Source organism: Amphimedon queenslandica, unplaced genomic scaffold (genome assembly GCF_000090795.2).
Source record: "Amphimedon queenslandica unplaced genomic scaffold, v1.1 AMPQUscaffold_13069, whole genome shotgun sequence".
NCBI lineage: Eukaryota > Metazoa > Porifera > Demospongiae > Haplosclerida > Niphatidae > Amphimedon > Amphimedon queenslandica.
Window position 1 is genome coordinate 69,225 of NW_003546695.1, and position 9,551 is coordinate 78,775.

Here is a 9,551-nt window from a genome sequence, read left to right on the forward strand (position 1 = left end):
GTATCCAGCAAGTTAGCTATCATCTCCAGTAGTATCAAGATGAAAAGTATGAAGTTACTTAAACAAAATATACTATGCATTACTGGTATGATACATATACCTTGACGTATACACCTTGAAGCATTGGGCATATTTGTTAATGATCATTTAATAGTTTTAGCCACACCTTTCACCACTCTGTTACTACTGTACACTTTATTTATTTATTTTTAGCACATTTTGGGACCATGAATTTATTATTTTGGGACTGTATTATTATGTTATGATAACAGAGGTGTAATGTCATTCTTTAAGATGAAGGTGCACAACATTCTAATTTTCCTTCATGTTCATGCTTGCACACACGAATTTTTAACAGTATTATCATCTATTATTTTATATTTTATCTCTGGGTATCTGCAGCTCTTGCAGTTGTCCCTTCAAGATATCTATATCCCTTGTCCATCCCTTTTTCTTCTGCTCATCTTGTAAAATAATTTTTAAACTAAATTAAATTTGTTCATTTGCCACACGCATTAGAGGTGTGGCTCTCTAGACGTAACTATAAATTTCTGCGAGCAAATAATTCTTTGACATTATTTCGAAGAGTCAGAATGAATCCGGGATATTTGCTGCTGCTGTTTCTGTCGCTGTTGTTTCAAAGCTGTCAGTATTTTGTGTGACTAATGTAATTATATATCAATACTATCTTTTGCAGGCCGTTCTGTCCCCATATCACGTTTCTATGAATTTGCAGGATCAACAGGAGATCAAACTTTTACTAATGTCGATGATCAATCCACATCCTTAAATCTACTAAATAACTTTATCTTTTATGGCACAAATTTCAGTACCGTTTTTGTAAGTGTGAATATCTAAACAGAATCTCCGCTCTTACTCAAATTTGTAACTATCTATGATTATGCAGATAAACAACAATGGCCTCCTTTCATTTTATGCGGCTCATAATGAATACACATCTGATCCATTTCCTTTACCTCAAACACTCATTGCTCCATTTTGGGCTGATGTAGACACACGTGGTGGAGCTGGGACAGTCTATTGCAGAGAAACTGCTGCTAGTGCCATTGTAAGCAAAGTGGCGCAAGATGTCCGGCTTGCATTTCCAAACCAGCCTCCATTTACAGCTAAGTCTGTTGTAATAGTGACATGGTACATAGTTGGATATTATGAGGAGAATGACAACAAAGTATGAATGAAATATTAACTCTCTAATATTTTCACTTAACATAATGTAGCTCAATACATTTCAGTGTGTCCTAGCTACTGATGGAGGTCGCTCTTATGTCTTGTTCCTTTACCTTGATGATGGTATAAACTGGGTCACTGGTGATGCAAGTGGCGGCTCAAATGGCATTGGTGGAACAGAAGCTTATGTGGGATTTAACTTTGGAGGGCAAAATGCCACATATTTTGCTGTGCAAGGCTCTAGGACACTGGCAGTGATTGATATCGAAACTACCAGCAATGTAGAAGTACCAGGGCTTTGGATCTTTCAAGTCAATGAAGTTCAAATTGTTACTTCTACAATAGGTGAGCATAAAATATAATTCAAATTATTATTATTATCATGTGTAATTGTAATTAGGGTCATGTGGGACTCCAGACCAGTTATATGCTAATGCAACTATTTTGAGCTACAACACTACAACTGTTAATAGTACAGCTACATACAGCTGTCAAAATGGCTACAATTTAGTTGGAATTTCTGTAAGGACCTGTCTGAGCAGTGGAAATTGGAGTGGGAGCCCACCTTACTGTCAGATTGGTTAGCTACTTACATAAAAATTACTTAAGCCTGGTTTCCATATAGTTGCAGCTGTTGTATATATTCTGTGGCTAGCATACTGCATACAACTGTTGTAGAGTTAGACCTGATTTCTATCTCCATGATTGTTCGTAAAAAAAGGTTGTTGTACAGGGGCTATATAAAAACCAGCCTTTAACAACACAGTTGCAACAAGCTTGGAGATAAAAATCAGGTCTATCTCTACATGAACAGTTGTATGCTAACCACAAAATCCATACAACAGCCACAACTATATGGAAACCAGGATTTAGATCCATAACATTTTATTAGTCAACTGCACTGAACTAATGGTTGATTCAAGTGGAGCACTGTCTGTTTCATATTCATCAAATTCTTACTCTTACAACAGTAAAGCTACCTACAGCTGTCAAAATGGCTACATTTTAGTTGGAGCTGCTATAAGGACCTGTCAGAGCACTGGAAGCTGGAGTGGGAATGCACCTTACTGTCAAATTGGTTAGATATATTATGCTTTTTTAAAATTATACTTTTAAAAATTTGTAGTTAATTGCACTGAGCTAATGGTTGAATTAAGTGAAGGGCTGTCTGTTTCATATTCATCAAACTCTTACTCTTACAATAGTACAATTACCTATAGCTGTCAAAATGGCTACAATTTAGTTGGAGCTGCTATAAGGACCTGTCAGAGCACTGGAAGTTGGAGTGGGAATGAGCCATATTGTCAAATAGGTTAGCTATTATAATTCCATTTTCATCTTTAATAAACCTTTCTTATAGTTAATTGCAGTGAGCTAATGGTTGAGTCAGATGCAGTTGGAGGACTATCTATTTCTTATTCATCAAACTCTAGATCTTACAATAGTACAGCTACTTATAGCTGTGAAGATGGCTACAGTTTAACTGGAGTTTCTGTTAGGACTTGCTTGAGTGATGGAAATTGGAGTGGAGATCCACCTTACTGTCAATCAAGTTAGTTAGTGTTTCAAAAAATTAATATTAAAAATTTTATAGTTAACTGCAGTGAGCTAATGGTAGAGTCAAACGCATATGGAGGACTCTCTGTTTCTTTGAGCAGTACAAATGTTAACAGTACAGCAACTTACAGCTGTACATATGAAGGATATAAACTGGTTGGTAATGGAGTAAGAATATGTCAAGCTAATGGAAGATGGTCAGAAGTTGAACCAAAGTGTGAAAGTAATTTCATTGGACTACTGTATTGTGTATCATTCTATCTCATTAGTTACTGCAATAAATCTTTACGGAGCATCAAATGAATCAAGTATAATTATAAGTTGGGATTTACCTTGTCAATCGAATATAACAAGAGATTGCATTGTCAGCAACTATACTGTTATGGTGACTGATACAGCTACTGGTCAATATTTTATAATTATTACTACCAAAATACCAGTTGTTCTGAGTAATTTAAGCTTAAACACTAATTATTCTATCAGGATAGCAGTGTTTACAAATAAACTGGGCCCATTTTCAGATAACCCTTTTTACATTTCAACACATCTCACAGGTACATAATCTTCATAGTATTAGTATTTAATACTTTATGCAGCACCAACTCGCCCAGTATTTGATTTGAAGATAAACTCATCATCTCCAACCTCTTTCATGATATCTTGGACTCCTCCAATGCTAGATTACTTGAATGGTCCTAACATTACATATGTTATCCTAGTTACATCAGCAAACAGTTCTTTTAATTATACCAGCAATACTAATTATGCAACCATTGTCAGACTCCAGCCATTTACTACGTACTGGTGTAGAGTAGCAGTTAGAAACAATGCTGGAATAGGTCCATATTCACTTAGCATTGAGATCAAAACACTAGAAGATGGTTAGTCAATACCTTTTGAATATTTATATATTCTTTAACAACTAGTGCCTTCAAGTGCTCCTGTCAATGTTATTTTCCTCTTTATTAATGCCAGGACACTTTTTATACAGTGGGGCTTAATCCCATTGTCAAATCGTAATGGTATTATCATGTATTATGAAATTTTAGTCATTGTTGGGGAAAAAACTTATATTTATAAGACATCTGACAGGAACATTACAATTGAAAATCTCCAACCATCATATACTTATAATATCTCTGTTGCTGCCTTTACTAATGGGAGAGGTCCTTTCAGTGAACCTATAAGCATTACCATGCCTGATGATGGTAGGACATTAATATGTTGACTGTATAACTATCACATTCCCTTTTACAGTGCCAAGTGGAAGACCTCAGTCACTAAATCTTGCATCAGCAGGAGCTACTAGTCTTAGTATTAGTTGGAATCCTCCAGATGAGGAAGACAGAAATGGAAATATCAATGAGTATATTGTTAATGTTACTAATACAGACACGCTAGTTACAACTCAGTTTACTACTGCTAATAATGACTTCAGTATTGTTGACTTGAATCCAGATACAACGTACAGTCTGAGTGTTGCTGCCAGAAATGCTAATGGAACTGGTCCTTTCACTCAATCACTACTGACAAAAACTGGTCAATCAGGTTAACAATACTAATTACATTGTCACCAAATTATTATTATCTATTTTACAATTATTAGCTCCCAGTCAACCTCGCCATTTGAAAGCTATTGCCATCAGTTCATCAAGTATACTGTTAGCTTGGGAGTCCCCTTCTAATCCTAATGGCGATATTACAGAATATTATATTAATATAACTGATGAATCAACCAGCACTGTTGTAATGCAAGAAACTAGTAATATCACATATGTCATTATTACTGATCTCAGCCCAAACAATACTTATCGCTGTCATGTAGCAGCTGCTACAACTTATATTGGTCAAGTCTCTGAATATGTTTTTGTTAACACAGGGGAAGATGGTAAGATAAAATGCAAAATGAATACAATAATTTAATTTTTAATGCACACAGTTCCCACAGCTGCACCGTTATCAGTGTTGCCTATAGCGATTGATTCAACAATAATATCTATCTCATGGTCACCTCCAAATATAAATACAACCAATGGTGTCATTCGTCATTATAAAGTCTCCATTATTAATATGGCAACTGGATCAGAGCAAACCCTTACTACAGCCAATTCTCACCTTACAATACTCATGCTGACCCCATTTACTACATACAGTGTGAGGGTAGCTGCTTTTACTATTGGCACTGGGCCATATAGTAGACCAATTAATGTTACAACAGCCAAAGATAGTAAGTTAAATATTACATTAATGATACTATTATTGCTTTTTAGTGCCAAGTGATGCACCAAAAAACTTTGATGCCACCACCAATGGATCCAACTCTCATTTTGAAATGGTCCCCTCCTAACACTCCTAATGGAATCATTAGATACTATCAAATCACATTATTGGATCAAACTAACAGCACTGTATTTCATTTCAATACTACAGAGTTTGAGTTTACTGTCAATGAATTGCTGTCCTTCACTAGATACACATGTTATGTCTCTGCATTTACAATTGCTGCTGGGCCTGCTGCTGTGTTGACCATTATGACACAAGAAAGTGGTAATTACCTATGAATTATTTTAGTCAAAATGATGTATTTATACATAGATATTAGAGCATATCTAATATCATTTACTCTATTTAGTATATTTAATATCATTCATTTACTCTATTATCTATGATTTATACTAATTTTGTTATTACAATTTTTAGCGCCAAGCAACCCTCCAACCAGTATAATGCTGAAAAGTGTCAATTATACTTCAATAAATGTGTCATGGAGTCCTCCAGCTGTGCCTAATGGATTAATTCACTTGTACATCATTAGAATCAGTAATGGTCTGTTAGTGATTGATTATAATTCAACTGAAGAGTATATGCTTATCACTGGATTGATGCCTAATCAAAATTACACTGTATCTTTAGCAGCAGTTACCATTGATGTAGGACCATTCTCAACTAATCTGGTTATTACACTCCAAGAAAAAGGTATTTAATAATAACCCAAATTATATGTTATAGTATTCCTTGTAGTTGCTACTGATCCTCCTACTGGTTTATGCAATGAGTTAAATGGTAGCAATTTAACTTTGCACTGGCTGCCACCTCCTGATGGCTCAGTTGATGGAATTATCAGTGGGTATAGAATCAATTGCACTGGAGAAAATGAGCACTTTATATCAAAGACAGTATCAATGACAAGAGCCTCTGTTGATCTTGGAAAGGACACATATTACACTTGTATGGTGTGTATTTTGACATCTGCTGGCTGTGGCCCTTCAGGAGTTAACTACATCAATACATATTCTGGATGTAAGTAAAAATGATAATTTTATGATAGTAAATATTGGTTTATAATAGTTCCTGTTGGGCCTCCTCAATCATTGAGTGTCAATGCTACAGACCTATCAATACTGATAGACTGGGAGGCTCCATTTGATCCATTCAACATCATAACATCATATGCTATCACGTATCAGTTACTTGATACTCCAGTGTCTCTGGCAGTGCCTCGTCCTGTAGCAACAGTGTCTGGTATAACGGATACAATGTATTTATTGGAATTAGTTTTATCAGCATCTTCGTACAACATAACAGTTTATGCTAATACCTCTAATGGGACTGGAATAGAGAGTGAGCCAATAGCCATAACTACTCAGAAATCAGGTACAAAAAGTACAAATCTCTTTAACCTATGATATGTGTTCACAACAAAATTGAAAAGCATTTTTAAAAATATTTTGTTTAGTTTTGCATATTTGTATTAAATAGATCTAAATTGTTTTAGGTTCAAGTACTCTTTTAAATTTTATGTGTTCCGCTGCCAGCTCTACAGATATTGATTGTTCATGGAAAAATTTATCAAATGATGACTATCAGCTTCATTACTCCATCCTCCCCAGTTTCAACTATTACACAAACAATGAAGGTACTATCAATGAGGGACGTATTCATGACTTGAAGCCATATGTTGGATATGTAATTTCACACCAATTGTCTAATACCAATCTAATGAGCACCGTTGTTTTAACAGGACCTGAAAGTAAATGAAACAAATATATACTGTGTTTACCTAGTAATACCTTTCTTTTCACTTGATAGTTCCCACTGCTTCTGTTGAAGACATATCATTTAATGTATTATCTCCGGATTCTTTTACTCTATCATGGAAATTACCTCCTAAAAATGAGTGGAAAGGAATAATAGAATTTTACAATCAAAGCTGTACCTATAAAATCAATAGGAGAAAATAAAGAATTATCTACATCTTTTAGTAAAAGATCAGCAGGGAACAACATTACATCACTCAGGCCAAAAGATGTTGAAATTACTGTAGCTCCTCATGCTAATAATCCTGATCCAAGTTTAGCAATGGAGCCATTTGCAAGGGAAGAAGTGATAGTTAGTAATCTGGAGCCTGATTTTGAATACTCTTTGACAATATCTATTGATAATGCTGCTGGGAGGGGTCCATCTTCATCTCCACTTAACATAAGCATGCCTGAAGCAGGTATGGATAATTACATATACTTATTGCATAGTTGTTAACTATTGCTTATATAGCTCCTAGCGGTCCTCCACTTAACCTAGTGCTTTCAAATGTTCAACAAACATCATTCACTGCCACTTGGTTGCCACCAAATTTAATAGAAAGGAATGGAAGAATAATTAGTTACATGGTGCAAGTGACTAGAGTCAATCTACTCCAAACAAGATCATTTGAAACACAGGACACCCGCATATTTTTACAAGGTAGATCTATAAATGTGATTTTATAAATAATGAGACTTGTAACAATAGGTTATTATCCATATGAACATATCATGATAAAGGTGGCTGCTAGAACATCAGTTGGACTGGGACCATATTCTTCTGTACTTGCCTTTAATACAAATGAAAATGGTATTTAGTTGCTACTAAATCTGTGTAATATTAATTTATATCATTTATTTTGCTGTGTAGTTCCAAGCGTACCAGTATCATTTAGCGGAACTGTTATTGGCAGTGATCAAGTTATATTGAGCTGGGATATGCCTCAAACCACTGATGGTGTCATATCTCAATATCAAGTTATATACTCTGGATACACAATAGCTTCTAATGTAAGCAAAAAGTGTTTAGAATCCAACAAATAAACTTTTTATGCAGATACCAGTTATTGGACCAATACAAATAAATGTGCCCGTGAACCGCCTTCAGTTGTTTCGTCTAAGAAACGGATTGGTTTATCACTTTTCAGTAATTGTAATTTTTTCTATATACAATATGAGCTTTAATATTATAGGTGAGGGCTAAGAATACTGCAGGATATGGTCCCAATGCTACCACTATAATAGTACTGCATGATAGTATTATTGGTGAATTAGGTGGTGCAACTAGAGATGTATCTGGAGTTGATGGTAGAATGATAGCTGTGTCTGTTCTAGCAGGACTGTTTGGTTTACTTTTGTGTCTGTTTTTAAGTATTGGATTGATATGCTGCTTGTGTGCAAGGATGAGGCAGAAAAAGAGAGAAAAGTAAGTCAATCAAATTTTGATTTTGCTTTGCTTCAACAGTGACTCAAATCACTATGAAAGTAATAAGATGCACATAAATGGTAACACTGAAATAAAAGAAATGTAAGTGTCAAAATTACTGTTTAATGAACTATACCATTATAATTATCAGATCATTTGCTAATATAAAAGATGCATCTCAGAATGAAGCTGGCTCTCAGCAGACAAATATGTCAAGGTATTGAAGTTGCCTTGATTCATAATTAGATCTACAATTTTATCTTTAGTAGTGATAATCAACATGTTTATGATGAGCCAAATATAAAATTAACTACATCGACTGTGTAAGTTAAATTTGTTGTCGCACCACTCCCATGCATTGCTGAGTTCATTCATGGTTCATTTCTAGGCCTGCTAGTAATGATTATGATACTGTAACTAGCCCAACTGTGGTAAAAATATTACAGATTGTAAAATAATTTTACTATAAACTTTTATAGAAGCGTATCTCACCTGAAGATACAATGGAGGTCAATTCGTGACAAGTCATTTGATATAAAACATTGCTAATTATATTTTTGTGTGCAAATATATATGTTTTTAAAGTAGTACTGTAATTTTGCAGTAGTTTAGTACTAGATTTATAGATTTATAGTTTTGCACAATGTTTTTTTTATTTTTGTAGTACAAATAATCTCGACTACTCATCAATTGTAATACTGCCCAAGTTTATGATTAGCCAAATAGGATTTAAATTAGGTTATCAGTTTAAAGATGTTGATAATCTACTTTCCAATCATATCACTCTTTTGGGCATGATCTTGAAAAACATGCACATGCACTACATGTACACTAGACTACAACACTGGCATTTCATTGTCTCATTAGTATTTAGTAATGATGTCAAAAAGGGAGGCAATCATTCTATAAAACTCAGAACAATGCATTTTATTACAACACCCATTGAAAATATCACTAAGAATGAGTAAATTTACTTTGACCTGGGGTGTGAATTACAATTGTAGATCTATTTGTAATTAATAGAGGCTCAATTACTATTACAGTTGCATAATTGTAATTGTAATTAAGGCTTAAACCTGAACAGAATGTAATTAAAATTTATTTTGAGTTGTCATAGTGTAATATACTGACTACTGAATCAATACAGATGCTTAGAAAATGCTCTGAATCTACCTCAATAGGCACTTCACATATGATTATATGTATATGCACTGTACACTTGTAGATGGAAGTGTGCCAATCAGGGTTATTTCCAGTATAATGCCCAGCTCATGACAATTAGCTTACTCAGTAGAGCTTTT

At 34.5% G+C, this 9,551-nt stretch overlaps 2 protein-coding genes and 1 long non-coding RNA gene across 4 annotated transcripts; 2 read left to right on the plus strand and 1 right to left on the minus strand.

Annotated features, from left to right (window-relative positions):
• Nucleotides 1-577: 577 nt before the first annotated feature.
• Nucleotides 578-6,431, plus strand: LOC100639668 (phosphatidylinositol phosphatase PTPRQ-like). Its single transcript, XM_020001464.1, has 18 exons — nucleotides 578-645; nucleotides 698-840; nucleotides 908-1,189; nucleotides 1,239-1,533; nucleotides 1,589-1,768; nucleotides 2,081-2,266; nucleotides 2,549-2,740; nucleotides 2,783-2,968; nucleotides 3,015-3,053; nucleotides 3,342-3,626; nucleotides 3,795-3,953; nucleotides 4,003-4,293; nucleotides 4,352-4,633; nucleotides 4,685-4,974; nucleotides 5,016-5,292; nucleotides 5,446-5,721; nucleotides 5,767-6,045; nucleotides 6,094-6,431. Exons 1-18 carry the CDS (start codon nucleotides 594-596, stop codon nucleotides 6,429-6,431), a joined length of 4,032 nt encoding a protein of 1,343 aa, XP_019857023.1. The 5' UTR covers nucleotides 578-593.
• A 97-nt stretch (nucleotides 6,432-6,528) lies between these two features.
• LOC109585402 (uncharacterized) lies at nucleotides 6,529-7,049 on the minus strand. Its single transcript, XR_002186472.1, has 3 exons — nucleotides 6,962-7,049; nucleotides 6,816-6,912; nucleotides 6,529-6,769 (listed from the first exon to the last, which is right to left on the minus strand). It is a non-coding gene; the product is annotated as an uncharacterized LOC109585402 (long non-coding RNA).
• A 32-nt stretch (nucleotides 7,050-7,081) lies between these two features.
• Nucleotides 7,082-8,964, plus strand: LOC109585401 (receptor-type tyrosine-protein phosphatase F-like). 2 transcript variants are annotated; one of them, XM_020001471.1, is made up of 11 exons: nucleotides 7,082-7,243; nucleotides 7,297-7,485; nucleotides 7,534-7,635; nucleotides 7,696-7,835; nucleotides 7,882-7,971; nucleotides 8,018-8,250; nucleotides 8,311-8,352; nucleotides 8,402-8,467; nucleotides 8,517-8,573; nucleotides 8,639-8,681; nucleotides 8,730-8,964. In XM_020001471.1, exons 1-11 carry the CDS (start codon nucleotides 7,105-7,107, stop codon nucleotides 8,769-8,771), a joined length of 1,143 nt encoding a protein of 380 aa, XP_019857030.1. In that variant the 5' UTR covers nucleotides 7,082-7,104; the 3' UTR covers nucleotides 8,772-8,964. The 2 variants fall into 2 exon arrangements, with proteins under 2 accessions (XP_019857030.1, XP_019857031.1); XM_020001472.1 differs by having other exon boundaries at nucleotides 8,520-8,573.
• The last annotated feature ends 587 nt before the right edge of the window (nucleotides 8,965-9,551 follow it).